The 23,945-nt window shown below is 43.8% G+C and overlaps 1 protein-coding gene across 2 annotated transcripts; it reads left to right on the top strand.

The window, feature by feature from the left end:
- Nucleotides 1-1,175: 1,175 nt before the first annotated feature.
- Nucleotides 1,176-16,238, top strand: VLDLR (very low density lipoprotein receptor). Of its 2 annotated transcripts, XM_074931886.1 has the most exons (19): nucleotides 1,176-1,643; nucleotides 5,867-5,986; nucleotides 6,945-7,067; nucleotides 7,903-8,025; nucleotides 9,384-9,755; nucleotides 9,862-9,984; nucleotides 10,068-10,190; nucleotides 10,631-10,750; nucleotides 10,823-10,948; nucleotides 11,293-11,464; nucleotides 11,797-12,021; nucleotides 12,175-12,293; nucleotides 12,675-12,814; nucleotides 12,929-13,070; nucleotides 13,356-13,502; nucleotides 14,409-14,498; nucleotides 14,902-14,979; nucleotides 15,076-15,245; nucleotides 15,594-16,238. In XM_074931886.1, the coding sequence occupies exons 1-19, from the start codon at nucleotides 1,409-1,411 to the stop codon at nucleotides 15,627-15,629; spliced, it is 2,784 nt and encodes a 927-aa protein (XP_074787987.1). In that variant the 5' UTR covers nucleotides 1,176-1,408; the 3' UTR covers nucleotides 15,630-16,238. The 2 variants fall into 2 exon arrangements, with proteins under 2 accessions (XP_074787987.1, XP_074787988.1); XM_074931887.1 differs by lacking the exon at nucleotides 14,409-14,498 and having other exon boundaries at nucleotides 1,178-1,643.
- Nucleotides 16,239-23,945: the final 7,707 nt, after the last annotated feature.

Here is a 23,945-nt window from a genome sequence, read left to right as displayed (position 1 = left end):
GCAAACACTACAAACTGCTCTCTTCATCCTTACACACATATCTGAAATATCATTCCCAGATGCATTTCAGTTACATGAAATAAAATCTTGAGTTCTGTTACAAGTCTCTGATACATCAACTATTTGCACGTTTGGATGACCTGGACACACATTCGTTACATGAACTGCAAGAGATAATCCACTCTGAGGTTATTCATGCAGTGGTACGATTTGTCTTTAGTGGAGTCACAATACAACCGGATGCGATTCAAAAATGGCTTCACTCTGCAAATAACATATAAAGAAATATGTTATGACATTTAGGAAATACAGAGTCTGAAAGATACTTGCTTCGAGGAATCGTTGGCGTTACTGAAAGAGACTTAAAATGCTAGGGTAATAATAAAGACTTTACTTCTCAGGAAAGAAACAACAAGCAGTTTTTCGTCATTTTCAGACGGAGCAGCTTGCTGAGGTTTATGTCTCCACTACAATATTAATAGCATAGCATGCAATATTACCATAAAATAGCAAGTCTATCAAAATAAATGAAAAAAAAAAAACCCAGATGATCAGCGAACCTCAATTGCAAATTCTAAGTGCGCCGTGAACAAAACCAAATTTGCATTTTGCCAACCCTTCTTTTCTTTCTTTATTTCACCAAGACATAATTGGCTGTTCAAAACGCTACAGATGTGGAACAAAAACTACCAATTCTCCTCCTTAAAATAAAAGGTTAAGCTTGTGATTATACGACTCCGGCATATCATTTTATGCAATTACTAATTAACTACGATCCCTGATCGGAGAATGCAGAAGTAGTGATTTTCTTTCTCCAGAGCTGCGCCAGCGTCGTTTTAAGTCAAGTTCTGCTACGGAGGGAGGAAAGAGCCCACAGGCACGCAAGCGTGTGTGCGTGGGGCGGCGGGCAGGGCGGGGGGCTGTCATCAAACGGAAGAAACGCTTCTGTGGAGAAAACCATCCCGCAACGCGGATTTCGGCACGCCCCGCTGTGCCGCCCTGGACGGGGGGCCCCGCGCCGTCCCGCTCCCCGCGCCGGTGGCGCGGACGGTGGCGTCGGCGTTTCGGGGAGGCAGGAGAAACAAAGCCTGCTGCCGCCGCCGCCGCCGCGCCGGGCTCCCTCCGGCCGGGGCTGCCCCACGCCCCGCCCGCGGGAGGGAGGCCGGGAGCGGAGAGCGCGGGGTCTGCCCGCGGCTCCCCGCCGCAGCGACACTCACCTCGCCGTGCCGTGCCGTGCCGGTGTGCGGGCGCGCCGCGGCGGCTGCAGGTGCCGCGGAGGAGGAAGCTGGGGCGGGCGGCGCTGGCGAGCCAACCGGGGCCCGGCGCGGCGCCGTGAGTCACCAGCGGCCGCGCAGGGCGGCCGGGCGGCTGATATAAGAGCGCCGCGGGGGACACCCTCCCTCCCTCTATGTCTCTGTCTCCCTCTTCTCTTTCTCGCTTCTCCGACCGCCGCGCTCGCCCGCCTGGCCGCCCGCCCTCTCCGCGCTCCCTCTCTGCGTCCCCGGCGATGCGGTCGGACCGGCAGCGCGGAGACCCGAGCGCCGCGGCAGGCAGCGGCCCCGGGCGCGGTGCGGGGCGGCGGGCGGCCCCGCGCTGGTGGGTGCTGTGCCTGCTGCTCGCCCTCAGCTGCCTGCGCGCAGACGGTGAGTGCGGGGCCCGGGGGGCTGGGACGCGCACCGCCGGGGCTGCTCTCGCCGCCGCCCCCCGTAATAACGTCTTCTCCCACCACCCTTCCCCCCCTCCTTTTTTTTTTTTTTTTTTTTTTTTTTTTTTTTTTTTTTTTTTCGCTCTTGTCCCTCAGGCTGCCTGCCCGCTGCTCCCAGAGAGCGGGGCTCCGAGGAGGGGCCGTCGGGGGGGCCCGGCCTTCCGGAGGGACACGGGGGCGCTGCCGCCGGGGTCTGCCCCGCCGCCTCTCTTGTCGGGGGAGGCGACGCCTTCCCCGCCGGGCCCCAGGCGGCGCGCAGGACCGGCGGCCTGAGCCCCTGCCCGGCCGGCCCTCCCCACCCCGGGGAGCCCTCCCAGGGAACGAGACGGGTGCCGCGGGAGGGTTTGATTTCCTGCGCGACGCCTGGTGCCGAGGAGATGGTCTGCGTGCCTGGGGCTCACCGGGGGTGGGGGAGGATGGGCTCTTGGTCGTGGAGGAAAGAAGGCGATCCCTTGGAAAGCCTGCGGTGTTAAAGGTGCTGTCAAACTACTGTGCAACTTTGGCTTTGTGGCATCCAGCAGCATTGGTATGGCTCTAGTTCAGGGCCCGTGGTAACCGCCATGAGGGATCTCCACCTGGTGGCAAGGCTGAGTCCTGCCGGCGCCGGATCCCTTCTTGCGGGCTGGGCTCTCCCCAGTAGCGCTGCTCGTGGCGAGCTCCAGGGTTGCCTCTCAGCGTAGAAGCCGTTACCACTGTGTCAGAGGGACCTGCACATTAAGCCCACTGGATGGTCAATTAAAAATACTTTCCTCGTGAGTGGAGGTAGACTGACTCCTTCCTTCCTTCAGGAACCGAGGTCCAGGCTACTCTTGGGAGTACTAGGTGGGAGGTGGGCAACTGATGTCCGCATTGTTGTATGGCTCTTAATCTCCTGACTGGTGCCCTAAAGTAGGCCTAAGTGTCAGAACTTGGCTATATTGGTGAAGTATGCATGAAGGTATCTGGATCTTCGAGTCCTACCTGTGTGCAGTAGTTCAGACACTGGGTCTGACAGGTGGACCCCAACCAGGGTATTGTTGCATCCAGCCCTCATACAAGGAGGAAGAGGGGAGATGTCTGCCTAGTTACTCCTCAATTCCCAGTCATGTAGATAGCTCCCATATCTGGCCTACAACAGACATGATTAAACAGCCATAGTATGAAGGGCCAAGCTGGCTGAAACTGCTAGTGCACTGTAGTCAGAAATCATAACAGGAGATGTACAGTGGAGGGCAACTCTAGTCCACCAAGTTAGCCTGATTCTTCCCCCGATCTGAGTTACTGGCTTCACTAGCTCTCTTCTGCTAGTAGCTGTAGTTGTCAGGGTCTGGGGGGAGTCTAAGCTAGTTCCTGGATGAGCTCTCACTAAAGTTTCCCAATCACTGTTGCAAGCTTTTCTGTGTCTTGGTGTCAGATGACAGCACACAAGTGTCACATGTTTGAGGCTGCCCAGACAAGTAATCTGACAATTTGCTTAAGGGGCTGAGACACACAGTGACAGCAGAAGTATGGAGAAAGCTAGTTTGACTTGGATAGTCATTGTAACTGTGCTTCTTCACACTGCAGACACTGCTGCTTATGAGACAACTTCTAGTAAGTAGTTTTCCGGGGAAGAGTAAAATAGGTATTAGCAGTCACAGGCTGTGAAGTTACTGGTTCTCCATCTCTTTTGCCCAAGACTTGTCCCAAGGAGGAGAAAAGGTGTGAACAGGCTTCTGGTGTATGAGTAGCCCATGAAGAGCAGCTGTCAATTAGTGGCTAATTGATGCTTATCTAAAAAAATCTTAAGTGTCTAGTGACTGAAGCTGCAATTGAGCTATGACACTGTTGCTTCAAATAGCAGTGGATTAGGCTGGTAGTCTCATGACTAAATGGTTACCTGACATTGTAGAACTGTGCTTGGTGTAAGACAGGGGACAGCAGTTAGCTACTGGCTGGAAATAACCTTCATCTTAACTGGAGCTCATGCCAAGTGGCCTTTAGAGTTTGACAGACATCTTCAGGAGCAACAGATGATGACTTTTACCTTTGTGCACCTGTGTGGGTGTTAGGTGCTGTCAGTTCTTTACTTACTTGTGGACTAGCAAAAGTAGTTGCTATGACATTTCACTTGGTATCAGCTGCAGAAGAGATGATACCTTCTTGGAATGGCTTGTTGTAAGGGTTGTGATTGTAAAATTGTAGCTGTTACTTCGAGCTCAGTCACTGTTTCATTTAGTCTTGTGTGTAGCTTCCCTGTAACATTTGGTCACAGTGATAGTGTATCTGTAAGTTGCAATGTAGCAGCCAATCTTAGCAAGCCTTTTCTGGTTATTCTAGCTTGAAATAGAGTAACTAAGGACTGTGGAGTTATTTTTGGGATCTCCTGAGTGGCAGGCTTAGTTTAATATCTCTAGTATGCTATTTTGGGAGAGGTTGACTGTTCTCACTCTGAAAGCCTGGATGGGAATGTCTCAACTAGCAGAAGTCAGCTGTTGCATATTGTAGGTGGTAGTACTATTAACTGGAATAACTTGTGACCAGGGCTTGCAAGCAGAAGGTTACTTCTGTTAGAAGTTACTGGACAACAAGGTGATGCCAGGCTTAGAGCGAGCTGATAACTGTGGCTTCTGCACTTTCTCTGACGGGAGTATGCTGTCTAGCACAAGGCAAGCTGCTTGTTTGACAGCTCTTGGCCAAATAGTAGTAGCTTTACAAAACCATGCTACTGGAAAGTACATGCTGGTGTAACTCCCATCCTGAAAAGGAAAGGAGGGATGGAAATACAGAGCACAAGAGCAGATGTTCAGTTTTTTGGTACTCTGAACACAGTTCCCATGAAACAAGTTGTTATGGCTTTTCTGTCTGACAAGTGTTTTACTCAACCAGCAAGACTTCTAGAACATTAGCAGAGCTCAATAAGCTGCTGTTTCAATTCCTTTACTTCTAGCATGAATGAGACACTCAGCAGGTAAAATTGCCCATGTTGTTCTTGCTTATACTCTCTCCAGGGTTTGACATTGTTTAGTGACTGACGACTGGTCAGTATAATGTGAAATAGCTATTCTGAATAGCTTTCTTGCACTTGGAAACTGTCTTGCATTTTGCGTGTCATACACAGAAGATAAAAAATAACAGGTAATGTTCTGCAAAAATTTGATGCTCTTTGAGTGCTGGAATTCCAAGACAAAGCACCTCCACTAAATGATGCAATAAACCAAGGAGGAGCAGGAGTCTTGCATCATGCAGTAGGCATTTGCAACCAATACTAATGCATAAGCTTGCACACTTGCCTGCATGCATTATATGGAACAGCTCTGGCTCAGCTGCTGAAGCAGACTGCTGCTTTCAGTGACAGTTATAACATGGCTTCAAGACAAAGTAGGTTCCCTTAAGGGACAGGGTAATACAGGTTTAGAGCTGAAGATACTGGGGAAGATGTGCTCTAACTCTAAGCACCATGCAGAAAGCAGTATCTTACACAAGCATACTAACAAATCAAGCTGTTATCTGTGGGGAGACAATAGACTTGATTCCAGAGGGGAGTGATAAATTATATTCCTCTCTTATCATCACACCTGATCTAGCTTTAATAAGCAAGACTCAGATAAGTAATCACACTTCTTTTTGTGTATACTAAGGAATATTTCTGGGTGCCCTTATTTGAGGAGTGTCTTAAATCATGAAAATTTGATCAACTACAGAGCAGATAGATGTCTGTAAAGATATCTAAACTAAGCTATCTCAGTGAATTCTGCTGCAATGTGTTAGCAGCAGACTACTGAAATGCTAATCCAGTTTGACATTGGTCAAATTTAAACCCAGTTTGCTTAAAGGGTGAAGAGTTTTGAGAATGCAGTGCTAGGTGCTAGACAGCAGAAGTTGTGTGCATGCATCCTTCTGTCCTGCAAACTTGACCGTGTTTGGAAAGGAAAACTCAGTAAGAACAACACTAGGTTGGTTTACTGTTGTCTGACGGGTGAACAATCATAGTGCTTAAACTCCGCACTTGTACTGTGAAGGAAAGATTCTGGCTCTACTTTAATGATTGAATAAAGTGACTACAAAGATTTGGAGCTCAGATCTTGCTTCATGCTGATGTTATGCAGTTTATTAAGCTGGGTAACTTCTTGATCAGCAGTGGGGGAAGCAAGGAACTATTACTAAACAGTGTTGGGCCTTAGATTCCTTTTTTCATTGAAGGTGCAAGAGCAAAATGTGAGGAATCCCAATTCCCATGTAGTAATGGACGCTGTATTCCTTTACTCTGGAAATGTGATGGTGATGAAGACTGCTCAGATGGCAGTGATGAGAGTGCTTGTGGTAAGTAATCAAAATAAGTAATATGTGTGTAGTCATACTTGCTAGTTGGCAGTGAGGGCTTAACAGTGGACAGCTGCAGAGACCCTTATCCCATCCAGTACTTCTGACAGAATACAGAGTAGAGGACAAATTCCCTAGAACAACTGGGGGATTATCTTGATGCCTTGTATCCATCTGAGACAGTTGAATTTTGCTGAGCACTATGGAAGTCTCCTTGAATTGGTGACTGAGAGAATAGCTTGTGACCAAAACTTTTTATTTGTGAGGGTGGTGACTGTCAAAACGAGAATGTAAGTCTGTTCTCAGTTCTTCCTTGAAGACATAGTAGACTGTTTGCTATTAGCACTTAACTATTCCATGGTTAAATTCCCTGGTTTATGTGTGAAAGTGATTCTGCCAAGTCTTCTCTGAACACTAAGTCTAGCTCTGGCTGCCAACATTTGCTTTAAGCAGACACAGAGGCCAAGATGGATGACTAGATATACTTGGAGGTGAATGAGGCAAAATGAACTCCATATCTAACACTGGTGTGGTTGAACTGTCAGTCTGCTAAAGCAGACCTAAACTGTTACCTTGGGGTTATGTAGTACCATGCTTCTGTAATAACAAATCACACACCTTAATAATAAGTGCAGAGTTCAAAATCTGAATATTAATATCAGTAGACCTTACTTTAACTCAAGCGTGTTCAAAGCAGCAGCTATCTAGTAGCACAGTCTCCCTTACCAGTAGAAGTTCTTCAATGCCTTCTTACAGGAAGATAAATGATTCTCTGTGCACAGTGTAACTCTCTAGGAAGTGTTGAACAGTGTTGTCATTAGACAGGGAAGGATGACACCAGACACCCAAGAACTAAGGATATTGTGTCACTTTCCTAGGGCAAGGCAGCTTATCTCTAGCTGCAACAAACAAGGTAAGCTCTGGTCTCTAAACAAGTGGCTGTCCTTCTCCCCTGCAGTGAAGAAGACGTGTGCTGAATCTGATTTTGTGTGCATCAGTGGTCAGTGTGTGCCTAACAGATGGCAGTGTGATGGAGATCCGGACTGCGAGGATGGGTCTGACGAGAGTGCTGAACTGTGCCGTAAGTGAGCCTGGCTTATTGATGCAGACAAGCCTGAGGGGAGTAGCGTTTTGACTTCTTGCCTGCTTGCAGCCCAGCTCTTCTCCTAAAGGAAGGATGAACTTCTCGGAGAGCATCTTCTTAAGTGCTAGCTTGGCTTTGGCCACATCGGGGTCTTGACTTTTTGCTACTTAAAAAGATGCAGAACTGAGTGGGGACTTTGCACTTGTACCTAGTCAGAAGCAGCAAGCACAGCAGGCCTGACCATTATGGTGGCTTGTTCACCAAGTGATCACTGTCCTCCAAGACAACAACGTTGCAAGATAACCAGAGCTAGTGTAGAAACTGAGTGACTGGCTACATGTTGGGTGGTGGTAACTAGAAATAGAGAGGCTTGAGTGTGAGGTCTTGAATTTAGCAACCCCAGTCTTAAGTGTGGTAACTAATCAAGGAATATGAAGCTTCATTTCTCTGTATCAATAGGATCCACACTGAGGAATACTTCAGCCCCAACTCCTACTGCACTTTGGCATTACTCCTGCCTACTACTACGTGTTATAGCTCAAGCTTCTACAGTGTAACTGGTGTGCAATCACAAAACTACCACTACAAAGATATTCTTAAAATACTAACCTATTAGGAGCTGGAAGCATCTTTTTTACTGAACACTACAGACTAGTGTAACCTCGTCCATGATGAAGCCATCAACTTAGATGGATGCTGACATCTAATTAACTGCAACTTTGTCCAGAGCTGAAGCCTTTCAGTCTCAACTTTCAGGACAACTTCTAAAACCCAAGATCAGTATCTCTTAAATTTCAGAACTCCTAAATTGAACTTAAACTTTTTTCAATAGATATGAGAACATGCCGGGTAAATGAAATCAGCTGTGGTCCTCAGTCAACCCAGTGTATCCCAGTGTCCTGGAAATGTGATGGTGAAAAAGACTGTGACAGTGGAGAAGATGAAGAGAATTGTGGTAAGGGAAGAAACAGTGGCTGCATAACTCTATTTGAAATTGACTTGTCTGGAAAGGAGCTAGCTGGGCGGTATACCTGGGAAGATAAGTTTCTCATTATCAATATTTCCTTAAACCTACATTCATCTTGTATTGCAGCCTGCTTAACAAGCGGACTTGTTCCTACACTCCTCTATCCTGCTAAGTTAAGAACTACAGCAATATAAGCTATTCAACATCTGTCTTTGGTCTCTGGCTAACTTTGGCAATAGCCATAGGCTTAGTCACGTGTCAGGCAAACCATCAGAACTTGTTCTCTACAGAGTTTCTCAACAGGTAACTCTAGTTGCTGCTTACATTAACAAATCACCTACTGAAAATGTAATAGCGATTTGTAGCCAAGGGCACAGCTGATCTGCTTTATAGTCATACCCTGGAGTATTCAGTGTGCTTGTCTGAAAGTGCAGGCTAGGGAAGCTGTTTCGGGTGTTGGGGGACAACTTCAGGCTGGTACGCAAGTGAAGATGCCACTGCCAGCATCAGACGGCAGCATTCCTAGCTTGTCCTAATGAACTTGCATACATATGAGTTGTCTGAGGTGATCTAAGACAAATTTGCTATAACCAAAGTCACAGGGCTGGCTTCCATTGGAGCTACCTTCCTGGATGGGCTAATGAGACATACATCTTCAGACTTCTGCTATGTGTCTGTAGAGCTGCTGTCTTACTCAGCAAGCAAATGCCTTAATCTGACAAGTAAATCTACAGACAGCATTTCTAATGAAGCTGATAAAACTATCAGCCTAGGCATACTGAGCTGCTAGCTACACTGCTATTAAACCAGCATAATTTGTACTGGTGTAAGCTGTGTCGGTGTACTTAATACCACAGGAACGACTGATGCGAGATCTTGATCTGTTATCCCAGTGGTCCAGGCAAATGGGCTGCTGCTGTCCTGGGGACCAGCACGAAACACTTCAATTTCAAACTACAGTACATGCTGACCATCTGGCTGCCTCAAACTTAGTCTGTACTTTAGAGTTAGCAGTTCTCTTACCTTCTGTCCCTGGTTCACAGAGTTTGAGCCTGTTTTCCAAAAGGCTTGTACTCTGGAGCAGAACAGCATAACTGCTTCAGAATGAGGTTATTTTCACTCACTAGCTCAAAACTGATGCCTCTCACTCAACTTCCAAAGGCAAGGACAGTTTGTGGGGCCCATGTGTCCTGTAGGTCGACAATTAGGTTCTCCTAGAGCCTTGTATAGAATGCTGATCTTATGTCAGCAAACAGCTGATGAAGAATGTGCAAGCAGAACACCTTCATACAAAAGTCTGCCACCTTGTGATAATCTGCTAATCTCTCTTACTCCTGTTACTCTAGGCAATGTGACTTGTAGTCCAGCAGAGTACACATGCAGCAGTGGGCAGTGTATTTCCAAGAGCTTTTTCTGCAATGGTCAAGATGACTGCAGTGATGGCAGTGATGAACTGGAGTGTGCACCTCCTACCTGTGGAGTTCATGAGTTCCAGTGCAAGACCTCCACTTGTATCCCCATCAGCTGGGTGTGTGATGATGATGCTGACTGCTCTGACTACTCAGATGAATCTCTAGAGCAATGTGGCCGCCAGCCTGCACCTCCTGTGAAGTGCTCTACCAGTGAGGTGCAATGCAGCTCAGGTGAATGTATCCACAAAAAGTGGCGCTGTGATGGAGATCCTGACTGCAAGGATGGAAGTGATGAAGTCAACTGCCGTAAGTTAACTTGCTCCTTCTTTAGGAGGTGCTGGTTGGCTCCTGTTTTATTTTCTATGCTTCAGCAGACCTCAGGAGTTTAAGTCTGTAATGGCTGTGTCCTCAGCTTCTCGGACCTGCAGACCAGACCAGTTCAGATGTGAAGATGGGAACTGCATCCATGGGAGTAGGCAGTGTGATGGTGTGAGAGACTGTCTGGATGGCTCTGATGAAGCCAGTTGTAACAGTCGTAAGTGGAACTAAGCAAGAATAAAGTCTTTGAAGAATATCTGTTGAAGCTGGTAATTGCCCTCACATTCTTCATTATCTCAGTTATTCAGTGCTCTGGACCTGGCAAATTCAAGTGCAGAAGTGGAGAATGCATAGACGTCAATAAAGTGTGCAACCAGCAGAGAGACTGCAAGGACTGGAGTGATGAGCCCTTCAAGGAGTGTAGTAAGTGAACAAACTCATTACACAATGCTGACCACTAGACATACTTGGATACAGCCTCCGAGCTGTCAGATGTCAGTCTGGAATGCCCATCTGCACTTCATTGGTGGCAAACAAACAACCAAGAACAATAGTCACCAAGAACTAGTCAATAAGCTACTTTTATCCTAGCCAAACTGGCTATTGGGATGACTTCTCTATGGCCAGAAGACAGTTGAGGGAATTTCTCTGCTGCTGCCAACTTGTAGCGCAAGTAACATGCTGACAGTGGAGCAAATATGAATTTGAGAAGGGTCTCTTGCATGTGACTTCAAGTGCCAGAGTGGTTTATCAAATGTAGCAGCATCATTAGAGAATGGATAGGTATCTGAAGCACTCCATGACTAAGACTTTTAAGACTAAATCTATGTACTATCTCAAGGTGGACAATTCTTCTCTTCTAGACATAAATGAATGTCTGGTGAACAATGGTGGATGCTCTCATATCTGCAGAGATCTCGTTATTGGCTATGAATGTGACTGTCCAGCTGGGTTTGAGCTTATAGACAGGAGAACCTGTGGAGGCAAGTATCAAGTAGGTTAATGTGGATACTACTGATGATATTAGAGAACAAATTACACTGTTGTCTTTACAGATATCGATGAATGCCAGAACCCTGGTATCTGTAGTCAAATCTGTATCAACCTGAAAGGGGGCTACAAATGTGAATGTAGCCGTGGCTATCAGATGGATCTTGCCACTGGGGTGTGCAAGGCAGTGGGTGAGTATTGGCATAAGACTTCTATATTTCCATTTTAAAATGAGGTAGCAAGTGTTGTACTGTTTATGCTGTTGTAGTTTTGACACGAGTTGTTGTGCTGCTATCAATATAACTTGTACAGATCTGAACACTCCTAACACTTTGGTGCCATGATACAGTGGTTAAAGCTGCCTGATGTAAACTGCTTGTGTCTGCTGCATGGGAAAAGGATGAGGTATGGTACAGCCAAGACCTTTGTCAGCAAGTGTGGAATGGCATATACCAAATACGATGCCTCTTAAAATTTGTCGTAAAAACAGTATGTGACTATGTCTAGATGTACAGATAACACATTCTTTTTACAGGGAAAGAACCATGTCTAATTTTCACCAACCGCCGGGATATTAGGAAGATTGGTCTTGAGAGGAAAGAATACATTCAGCTAGTAGAGCAGCTAAGAAACACTGTAGCTCTAGATGCTGATATTGCTGAGCAAAAGCTTTACTGGGCTGACTTCGGCCAAAAAGCAATCTTCAGGTAAATGGACTTAACTTCTGAACCCTGGTGTGCTCCTCTAAACTATCTCATGTTTTACCCAAGATACTTTTCTAGGCTCTGTTGATGAGAACTAGATGCCTGATGTCCTAAGGGCAGAGTACAGCAGATGCAAGTCCCCACAATTAGCAGCATATATGCCTGTTCTGCGTTCTAGTAACTGCTGCTACAGTTGTACAAAAGGCACTCTGGAAAGTTACAAGTGCATCTTTTATATTGTCTGCCTGAGATCTGTGTGCAGTATTTGCTGAGGCATGCCAAGCGGTAGTATCTGTGGAGGAATGGGTTGAAAGGAAGTAATTCTTGTCTTCCAGTGCCTCAATTGATACCCGTGATAAAGTTGGGACACATGTCAGAATTCTGGACAACATACACAGCCCTGCAGGAATTGCTGTTGACTGGGTTTATAAGAACATCTACTGGTCTGACTCAAGTGCAAAGACTATTTCTGTGGCTAGCCTGGATGGCACAAAAAGAAAGGTTTTGTTTCATTCTGAGCTGAGAGAGCCAGCTTCTATTGCTGTAGATCCTCTCTCTGGGTGAGTATTTGTCCTGGTTCTCTTAAAAGTGTGGACCTACTAGCTACTTCATGTCCTGATAACTGACTTAGGTAACCTTTGTTAGTTATTGATCATAATAGTGAAACTACACAATACTATAGTACATCATACAACATAAATTCTGCTTCACAGCTTTATGTACTGGTCAGACTGGGGTGAGCCAGCAAAAATTGAAAAAGCAGGAATGAATGGATTTGACAGACAGCAGCTTGTGACAACAGAAATCCAATGGCCTAATGGAATTGCTCTAGGTATGTTGAACTTGTCTTTGTGCCAGAGCTATTCTGGAGCTCTAGCAATTGTTTGCTACAAAAGCCAAGCTCATCCTTCAGAGAACTATATTTTCAACTTCTAAGAATGGGAAGTTCCTGCATGCCTGGAGATGCTGCAGGATGCACAGATAACACTTCTCAGATACTGAAATGGTAACTTTTCTTGCACTGCTCTCTATTATAGTTGAGGCACAGGCTGCTTAGGAAACATTGCAGCACCCTTCTCTATCTCAGTGAAGTAAGAAACCAGGGCGACACCGCAACTGTTCTTGAACCTCTGGGTGTTTCAGCTTTTGCAGGAGGCTTTGAAGGTTTTCTCCATGTAGATTGTAAATATTTTTTGATATTTTTCTCTCTTAGATCTTGTAAAAAGCCGTCTGTACTGGCTTGATTCTAAACTACATATGCTGTCAAGCGTGGACTTGAATGGCCAGGACCGCAGAACTGTGTTGAAGTCTTATATGTTTCTTCCTCACCCTCTTGCTCTAACAATATTTGAGGTAAGAATGACTTTTGTGGTAACTGCCAAAGATCATCTTATTGCTAGTACGTGGCTAGCAATTATGGTGCTGGTAGCAACACAGAGGTAATGGATTGTAATGACTCTCTTCTAGGACCGTGTGTACTGGATTGATGGAGAGAATGAGGCGGTCTACGGTGCCAACAAATTTACTGGAGCTGAACTGGTTACCCTAGTGAACAACCTCAATGATGCACAGGACATCATTGTGTATCATGAACTTGTTCAGCCTTCAGGTAACGCTAATAAAGTCTATAGTTATGTCAGTGGATACTTGTAAGAAGCCTGCCCTGCTTGGGTGGTGGCAAATGGTATCCCACCCCTCTATAGCTGTCTGCTTCACTTCTACTTGGAGTTTCTAACATAGGCACCTGCAATGCAATTGCTCTTTCTTAGATCGAGCAGGTACAAATCAATAACCTGCAGAGACAAGTAACTCTTCTCGAGCAATTATTGAGCAAGTAATTATGCTATGCACCTGGAGTATGAAGGCTCATTCCTGTCAATTGTTGTACCAACAGGCAGAAACTGGTGTGAAGAGAACAGGGCAAATGGAGGCTGTAGCTACCTGTGCCTGCCTGCTCCTCAGATAAATGAACACTCTCCAAAGTACACGTGTGCATGTCCTGTTGGATACTTCTTGCAGGAGGATGGTCTGAGATGTGCAGGTATGGTAACATGACTGATTCTTTTCCAGGATGGATGGGGAAGGAGAAGGGGTACTGAACCCACTGGAGGCAAATATGGCAGTATAGGCTGACAGCTTTGCATGAGTTAGTCTGATGTAATTCATCTTGGAGGGGGTGGTTTTCTAGCATGCATTAAGATAGCCCTCAAAGTCTGCAGGTACTGTTCAAAGTCTGTGCTCGGCTTTTGAATCATCATCATTTGCAACAAGACCTTGTACATCCATGGCTTTTGCAGACAGCGAGCACATGCATGAAACATAGTGAGATCATTTCTTATGAAAACAAGAGGTATAAACTAACATGGCTCTACAGTGTATAAATAGACAGTGTTGAAAAGCTGATGAGCTAAACTTGCTGGTCAAGGTTTGTCTGGACTACTTTTGTCGTCTGAACAAACACACTGAGTACTGACTATATGGCAGACTTGTTTGTCCAGTGGAGTGGAACTAGAAACTCCAAGGTGCCACTTACTGTATTGCATGTTGATTCCAAGTGCCACACTTGGAGCACAGAATGCAGGTACACTGTCCTCAGTTGGCAGCTCTAAAGGGTTGGTATGTGTGTCAAAGACTGTGCCTAACCAGTAAATTTGTGGAACTAAAATCTCACTTGGAAAACCTGAAGTGAGGGATGAGGTGGCTTAATGTTTCTGTGACTCTATACCTGTAATCCATGACAGATTAACTGTCTAGCCTTGTTCTTGGAATTACTTTTGATCAGAAATCCTTACTTGAGGGTGTGCTAGTGAAACAGCTAATGGTGTTTCCAGTAAAGCTTACAAGCTGCATGATCATTCTGCCATCTGCTAAACATTCACTACCATGGCTCTTATAACTAAGCCATTGCAGAACTTCAGAATTAACTGGGTTCTTGATCTATAATTAGTTTCAGGTACTGGAACAACTGTGGCTTACACTGAGGCTAAAGATACCAGCACAACAGAAAAATCTCCAACTGTTGGACTTGTTCCTGGAGGTATTGGTCCAAATAACATAGACTGCTGAACATTAGAGAAATTAAATGCAAACTCACCCACTAACCTACCTGAAGTTTTTTTCCTCTGCATGCAAGTAGAGAACACAGGCCAGGTCATGTGTGTTGTACAAGTACAACAGCTGGAGCATGTGATAAACAGAGTTAGTTCACTTATGACAGTGTGGAACCTACAGGTTCCATGAAGTCCCAGGAGTTCTCAGAAGGCAAGCAATAAAAAAAAGCTTTCTACTAATATAGAATAAAGCCTGTTAGGCTGTTCTTGCAGTGTGTTACTGAGAAGCTAATATATGACAGCAGCTACCTGGGCTTGGGATGTGCTTGCATCTGACCAAGTCTGACAGCCTGTCGGTAAGCAAGCTCACTACTTCAAATTCTCATGCAGGATTCAACATCAGTGGTACAACATCTGAAGTTGCTGCAGCTGGAGGAACATCAGCAGCTTGGACTATTCTTCCTGCCTGTGAGTACAGTATTCACTAGCCTTTGTAACCCCTTGTACTGGGACAAGCTTGACTTGACCCTACTCCATGCTTGCAATCTCTTTCTTCTCCTAAAGTATTGCTGGTGATGGCAGCAGTAGTGGGCTGCTTAATGTGGCATAACTGGCAGCAAAGGAACATGAAAAGCATGAATTTTGATAATCCTGTCTACCTGAAAACTACAGAAGAAGAACTCACAATTGATATAGGAAGACACAGTGCTTCAGTAGGACACACCTATCCTGCAGTAAGTAAACCTACTGGCATGTCTAAGGCTCTAGATTAATCCTCAGAGTAGGCACAGAGGTGGCCAAATGATACCTGACTTGAGTTCAGGAGAGCTGTCTACTCTTGAAAGCTTCTGACTTTAGCAAAACCACTGGGCTGAATCAGCTGAGAACTTGTTCCTTTAATCAAGATTAAAGTTGTAGTAGGCAACTACCATTCTATACCTGGGATGGAATAATCAGTGCTGATTGTGGTCACTAGCCTGCAGAACTAGCCTGTATTTCAGATTGCTGTGTAGTGATGATATGCATTGGTTTTCATCTTTTTATTAGTACAATTGTAGCTAACTTGTACTTATTTTGTACAGATATCTGTTGTAAGCACAGATGACGATATGGTCTGAGAGCACTGGATCCACAATCATTTCCGGTTTACTTGTGTTTTACACTCTTTGGGGATAGTAACCAGGTTTGTGGCTGAAAGAGTTCCTCCATTCTTGGAAGAAAGAAGATACTTTCTGTATGTATGGAACACTTATGTAAATAGCTATTTTATACAGCTTAACAACAAACTCTGTAAATATCTGTCCACAACAATTCAGCTTTTAGCAGTTACTGTTTTAGCAGTAACCCTTGGATTGGTCAGTCAGTAACATCACTGACCAAATATAAAGCACTTTCCATAGAAAGCCATGTTCCAGCCACAACTTGTAACACCTGTACATATGTGTATAGGCCACTTGTAAATATTATTCTTAGAAAATCACTATCAAGCACTTTGAAATACTTCAAATGTAAATTACTGTACACTGTCTTTTTCAATGATTGGGGCAATGGCAATAGGAAAAAACGGGTTACTGTGATTGCCAAAAATTTGTAAACATAAGTAATTTTATATGTACGATTGACACAGTCTTGTCTGTTACCTCTTAGAGGTATACAGGTATGAATGCTCTTTAAGAAATGACTGTAAATCTTAAATGCAGAGAAAGGGGGGAAAAAAATAAATAAAAAAAAATTTAAAGCATTGTTCTCCATTATTATGTTAGCACTAAAGTAAAATAGAGTATCTAAGTTGCAAGCTTTAGTGGGCTACACTACTACTACCAGCCAGAACATGAAGTCATTCCTAAGTTTCCTCAGCAGTACCCCGGACTGCTAAGACAGTACTGACCTGCCATGTGACTGTGGTTTGTACTTGAGACTAATACTGTGCAGGGTACTGGGCTGAATGTGTCTCCTTTTGTAGGAGTCCAGCTGGAATCTGGTTAGGATTGACAGTGGCTAAAAATACTCAACTACTCTTGCAAGCTTTTAAGAGGTAGCATTGACAGTGATGCTATGTGGAGACAGGTCAAAGCATTGTCTGCCAGGTAGGATTAAGGTTCTTGCAAAGTATGTTATGCACAAGCTCACAGTGGTGTCAAGTTGGTAGCAGTTACTCCTCATGGCAATGCCATTGCAGGTTGGATCTTGGTGGCTCCTACACCTGTACAAAGGAATAGCAGAGCTGTGACTTGGCAGCTAATCATGGCAGCCTGCTCTTGGAGTCTTGGTGCTGAAAAGCCCCTGTTGCTACATGTGTGGTGACAGAATTTCACTGCAGTGAGCATCAGTGAGCTAGTGTCTCCTTCCCTGTGGGAATTCAATTCATTGTAATGGCTCTAAGATACTGATCATTTGAAGTGCTGGAGCCTTTCTCTTGGGTGACCATAGTAGTGAAAAATAAATTGTACAAATGTTTTGCATTCAGGAATATCCAGTGATACTTGTCTCTAACTGTTTAGTACCATACTAGTTGAGTGCTAAATTTAGTAGCACCCGGTATATTCCTTATCCAAAGTACATGTGTAGTTCATGCAAGTAAGACTGAAATAACTTGTAGGTCCTGTGGTCTTCAGCCATTTTGCTTTATTCAAGTTTGGAGTAAAAGAAGCAGCTTTTGATCTTATGGTATAACAACTTGGTAGTCTCCAACTGAGTAAAAGGTAGCTTCCTTAGCCACTAGTAGTTTTCTTAATGCCAAATTATTTTTCTGGGATAAAGTCAGGGTTTCTCCCCTGACGCTGCAGGATCTTGGCCTTGAAATGCCACTCTAACTACTACTGTGTATCATGAGGTGCTACTTCACTGTTTCTAATCCTTTCCTCTTCAAGTTGATGAAGTTACTTCTGATTTGATGCAGGTTCAAGGCTAAGATATAGTTTAGAAGAAGCAGAAATATCCTGGCTGTGCTTTAGTGTTGACTTGTTAAATCTTTCTCAATCAATCATGTCTCTAATATAGAAACAATTAAAATCATTGAGTCAGAACTTGGATCAGTTCCTGGGCTTGGTTCTAATGCCTGTTCTCATTGTAGTTACAAATGGGGTCTGTTCTCTTAATGGTCTTCTGTGTATTGTGGACTCCTTTCTTGACAGATAAGGACAGCTGCCAACTTCTGCAGACTTAAAATAAGTTGTTTCTAGCAAACTCACTACTCTTTGGAGAGTTGAAGCTTCTAGCCAGCTATCCCTGGCAACTCTTGTCTGTAGACATCTTCAGTATTTGGAATGCACATGGACTAAAATGGCTTGCAATGATTAGGCTGTAAGGAGAGCTCTGAAGTTGCTGGCCAAGAATACTACAGCTATTCTGCTGACTACTTTTTGGAGTAAAATGCCTTTCATATCAGCCTAATATGTAAAGATTATTAGTTATTAGATAGAATTCAACTTTTTTTAGTTAGATATCTAACTTGGGGTACTACAAAGCAGTTGTTTTGAAATGTGACAAAACCTAAACCAAAATTCTTGGTCAGTTTTAGTTATACTTTTGCATGGCAGCTAAATACAGGCACAATGCTCTGCCTTTTTAGTCTTCATACAGAAGATGAACAGGTCTAGCTGTCACCAGTTATCATACTAAATGGCATATTGAGTAGGACCAATAAAGATACTTCTTCCTGAGGTTAACACTCAGTTGAAGTAGCAACTTAAATCTATTTTGGGAACCTAAATACAGTTCTTACAGAAACTGTGGACTCTGGAAACTTGTTTTCTGACTTCAGCCCAATGTGCTGAACAAAGTTGTCAGAATAGTACCTTGACACACAAAAGTAGTTTCCATAGTCTCTAGGAGACTTAACACTTTACCACATAAAACTTCTATGTCTTCAAATAGCAGGAGGGAGGAGGAGTGGGGAATATCAGGCAGTAGCAGGAGATGATGTAAAATGGCCTATTCTTAGTTGGAGATGTTGCCTGGCTCTTAATCTCACTAGGTTTATTCTGCCCTACCTCTCTCATTTTTGTATTATGAAATAGTTGTTTACTTCCACAGCAGTCTTGGAGGGTAGTCAAGGATTACTTCTGTAAAAACAGATCCAACTTGCATAGACAAATGTCTTACTATCTTTGAACAATTTTCCCCTGCCATCTGCAAGTGTTTGACTCTGTTTTATTGCTCTGTCATGTGATTCTTGGCATCTAATGAAGGTGGTACAGCTGTACTACACTCCTGCAGCAGCAGCTTGTGGTTGTGCTGATGGCCACTAAATGAATTCTCAGACATCATCCTTTTCTCAGCTTCTCTGCTGCATTCTCATGGGCTCTCAGAGCAATGTGACATTAATAACTTGTTTGGTCAGGTTTCACTGTTAAGTTGGATTTGTATTTGTCTTGAAGAACTTGCTGCTAATAGATACTTCAATAACAACTAAAGCTGTATTTATGTATTATTCAACTTAATGCCATAATTTTTTTTCCTAGCTGAAGGCAAATCCCTCTGGTTCTAAATACTGCTTATTTCTATTTAGTGTCTGCTAGCCAGTGTGAGTGCAAACCTAGTTTTGAAACTCTCTCTCTCCCCTACAAATGTGAAAATTTCTCTTAATACTGTCTACCTCCTATTTGATCTGCCTTTGAGCAATAATGTAAAATACCTACCATGCCAGCAAAACCAGAGGAAAATGAACATAAAGTGAATTGAAGTTATTAAAATGATTCACTTCTTCCCCTTCTGCACCTCATTCCTCTACAGATAACTGCAGTGTGCCTTTTCCCAATCCAACTTGTATTTGCTTACATTTTTAATGGACATACTTTTTAAAATTTTTTTGCCCATCCTGTCTTTGCTGAAACAGTGAAGATCCATTTATCTATTTTTGTGTAAGTGCTGAATCTTGCTAGACTAGGGAAAAGGAACAGAGCCAAGGACTCAGGCTGGAGGAATTACGATGGGAGACCTGAGATAAAGGAAAAATCTCACTGGATGCAAGTGTCAGTACTTTATGTAGATATGCCACAGCATGTCTACGAAGAAACATGCTCCTTTTCATCCTTAGAGCTGGCTCACAACAATGGTTGCTATTGTCATTTACTGGAAGAAAGTGCTTGAAGAGGTCTGCTCTGTTGAAGTGCAGAAGCCAGTTTAACACATTCCTGGATTTCTGATTTTCATTTTTTTTTTTTTTTTCTCCCGAAAAAGCTTCACAATTTGCCACATATCAAATGAAAAAGCCCTAAGAGCAGGGGAGGGACAGAGACTGAAATCACAGTTATATTGCTGAATATCTAGGCCATTGAACATCAGAATAAAGGCTGACTGTGGAAAGGATGATGGTCTTAATTCTCCCTTGCACAGCCCTGGTCAGGACACTAACACACCTCTGTCAAGCAGTGGAAAATGCTTCATCTCATACTTGGAAAAAACCAAGCACCACTACTAAAGGCTAACTTAACTAAGGTGCTTTTTGGTCTATAATGAACTGCTTGAACATGGGAAACACTAAGCATGAAATCAAGACAAATGACTGGTAAAACCAAATATTTAGTAGAAATACTTTTTTTTTCCCTGTGGAGTTGTCCTCTGTAGAAAAACTAAGCCGTTTTCAGGTCTTTTTTCCCTACTTTCCCTACACATGCATTCTTGGAGTCAAACTTCAAAAATACATGGAAGTGTTTTACTGTACTATTAGTACATAGACTTAAAGCTCAAATAGTTGAATAGCAGTGTGAAAGGATTAATTTAACATTCAGAGCAGTTGTTTCCCTCCACTGGAAATAATTTATATTGTTGAAAGGTCTCTTGGAAAGGCTCGTCATTGAATAAAGCAAATGTCATTACAATCTAAAAGCAGTGTTGCCTGCTATGAGGTCCCTTTTGTGGATGTATGCAAGCAAGAAGTGGTGGTTTTGTTTGAAGAACTTAATGCTTATTCCTTTTACTGGTCCTTAAATATACAAAAACACCTGTCCACTTAAATTAGGACTTTAACTTTCTTGATTTAGAAAGTCTACCTGTGATTTGGTGGTTGCAGTTTTTAGCTCATGAACTCAGCAATAGAGTACATGCCTTAAGAGGTTGTTCATTCCTCTCAGGCCTGGATTGAAAAGGTGTTTAGAAGGCTGTGTCTCATGGGGACTTAGATAAGTACTTAATTGGTAAAGGGGTCGTTAAGGAAAAGTTTTGGTGTTAATTTGGACTTTAGCTACTTATCCACCCATGCCAAGGTACTGATAGTACTGTATTAAAATCTGATGGATGTATTCAATCGTATGAAGGAACTCCACACACACTGATGGACACATTAGAAACAGTCTGTATAGCGTTACTAAGGGTTTATCATGCCCTACTACCCTGCTTGCCTTTAGACTTTCAAAAGTGTCTTTCACAATATTCTTCTGTGCAAATTGGAACATTACAGCCTGCATGGGATGACAGCTAGATGTGTAAAAGCTGGTTGGATACCTGGAGTCTGAGAGTTGTGGTCAAAGGGTTGTGCTCTACCTGGAAGTGAGTAGCCAGTGGGGTACCACAGCGCCTATCCATGGATGAGTTCTGATCAAGATCTTTATCAGGATCCCTGAGAAGCAGATGGAGGACATGGTGATGAAGTTTGTAGAGGACACCAAATAGGTGGTGGGGGTAGAACCACCAATTACACTCAGACAGAGCTGCTGCCTTGGGCGACTTGCACAGGTGTGAGGAAGGGGCTGGCAGGAACCCAGTGGAATTCACCAAGGACAAAGGCCAAGGCCCTGGTAAAGCAGAACCCTGCAGGGATAGAGGCTGAGGGCCGGCAGCAAGAACCGTCAGCAGTGCCTTGTGATAGTGGTTGAGCAGGGCATAGCCCTTAAAGACAGAGGACAGCAGGGACTGTCCCCTTTGCTCAGTGCTCATCAGACTACATCTGGGCACTGCATCTGGTTTTGGGCCTTCAACAGAGGAAGGATGTCGATAAACATGGCCAAGTTCAACAAACAGCCAGCAAAACAGTCCTGGGCTGGAGTGCTTGGCCTGAGAGGAAAGGCCATGGGACCAGGGCTGGTTCAGCTGGGAGGAGATACAGCTTTGGGGGCACTCACCAGCATCCCTGGCATCAACAGGAGCAGATGGAGGACACACAGGTGGACTTGTCACAGCAGTGCATGCTGTAAGCAGCAGCGGCACAAGTTGAAAGACGAGAGGCTCAGTTTAGAGATAAGGAGAAGCCTTTTCGCCACAAAGACAGCCCAGCAGTGGGGAGGGGACCCAGGGAGGTTGAGACTTCTCCAGCCTGGGGCTTTTCAAGCCACAACTGAATGAAGCCCTGAGCAGCCTGGGTCTGAGGCCATGGCTGAGCCTGCTCCAGGGTCTGTGACTGGAGACCTCCCCAGGTCCCCACCAGTCTGAACAGGATCCTATGATTCTGTGATTTGTTTTAATATTGAGGAATTGATCAACCTTGCAAAATACTGCTCTTTTGACAATAAATACACTTTTTTCTCAAAATGGAAGTAAATATTATCCCTGTAGATGAGAGTTCCTGTGGTAGGTAAAAGGGAGGGCAGGTAGTAGCAAACATTCATACCACCTTTCCAGGGAGTGTTCTAGGCCCAGTCATTTGAGCACTCCAAGCATTAGAAGCAAGTTTAAGTTCATGCCTATCACATGATGCAGTTTTCCACCTCTTGGTTATCTATTTGGTTGACAATAGACCCCTTGTGTCAGTGGGGTTTTCCTTGTGATCCTTCAATTCTATTTTTTCAACTCTAACTGGCCAGGTAAAGAAAACTTTACCAAGGTAGAAGCATGGCTTTTCAATGGCTAAAAGACCTGATGGTCAAGGAACTTGGTTTGTCATCCTAGGGTGGCAATGATGTTGCTCAGTGCAGTGTCACTGGAAAGTATAATCTCTGCAGAGGATTAGAAGAATCAAATGAATAACAAAATATTTTTCTCCAATTCTAGCTGAAATGAGTATCTCAAGAACCTTGTATTTCAGTATGTAGTTCTGCTTCAGGCTCTTGCAGTCTGCAAGTTAAATGAAGCTTGAAACTTGTTTACTCCCTGGTGAATGCATTCCCACTGTGTAAGTGACAAATACTGTGAGTTTCTAACGTTCAGCTTGTGCCTCTAGTGGTAAAAGAAGTTTACCCCATAAACCTTTTTCAAATAATGACACTTAATAAAGCCTCAGTACAAAAATTCAAATGACATGTGCAATTATTGATGCAGAGACAACTTGTTCATTCTGGTTTTCCAAGAAGAAGCACTGGTTATTCTTTAATTGAACAACATCCAACCCACTCCCCTCAACTTTTTTTTGATTGAAGAATAGGACAAAGTAATTGGGGGGAGGGTGGGGTGAGGTGGTGTCCACAGAATTTATCTCTAAGTTATAGGTTGTGATACCTTCACGTTATAAAGTTCCTGCTACCAAGTAAAACCTGGTCATTTTGTAATTATAATATACTTATTATCTTACCTCAGAAACAGAGGTTGAAGTTGCTCAGATTTAAGTGGATAGCTGACACATTATAACATGACCTACACACGGAGAAATAGCTAGCTCTTCCTAGCCCTTTATCTTCTTTAGCAGCCTCCACTGCTCCTGTAACTTCTGTAAATGAACACAGAGAAGGAAAAGCTGTAAAGCTTCTTACAGAGACCATAATTCAAATGGTGTTAGGAGAACTGCATTTCAATATTTGATGCATCCACTTGAGAGAGAAAAAACATTAAAAAAAGACATTTTTTTCACCATCTTAGGTGCCAGATACAAATAGTCACCAGCTGCTGAAGACTAACATTTTGTCAGCTGTCTTCGGTAATTCAAAGGTCATATGTGAGCAACAGGCATTCCCAGTTATATGACACCACCTGAAGGTCTCTTGTTGACCAGCAGGAACCTCTATCAGGAGACTGTTTAGTGTTCCATGTATAAACATAGTTTACTCTGACATGGCTTTCACTAGGAGTTACCCCAACACTTTTATTTTAGCATTCAGCACATGAAAGGAACTATAAGTGGTTGTGAAATAAATCAGCATTAATTATTAGACCTGACATTTATTTTGTTTTCCTCATTGTTTGACACTTCAGTAGCAGTTAGTTAATTTAACAAACACTACGTGGCATTTTTTTATGGTACTGTAGGGACAACCAAGAAAATGAATCTGACTTTAAATTATTGTAGAATGGGAGGAAGTCAAGCAAACAGCCTCATCATTTAGAGCTTAAAAATCATATAAACAAATTGGTGAAGAATTGAAATAACCACAACTTGTGTAAGTCAATTAATTCTTTTCAGTGAGCCAGTTCTGTTCTCCCTGTAGGGAGGAAGTGAAGCTTTGTGCTTTGCCTCAGGAGACAGGGTTGAGCCATGGGTCTGGCACGGGGAAGTTAATCATCAGTAGAGAATAATCCAGTGCCTCTGGTGCACCTAGACATATGACACCTCCCCTTTTTCCTGCACT

Source organism: Athene noctua, chromosome Z (genome assembly GCF_965140245.1).
Source record: "Athene noctua chromosome Z, bAthNoc1.hap1.1, whole genome shotgun sequence".
NCBI lineage: Eukaryota > Metazoa > Chordata > Aves > Strigiformes > Strigidae > Athene > Athene noctua.
Note: the sequence above shows the minus strand (reverse complement) of the source record. Positions and strands in the feature narration are given on the sequence as shown.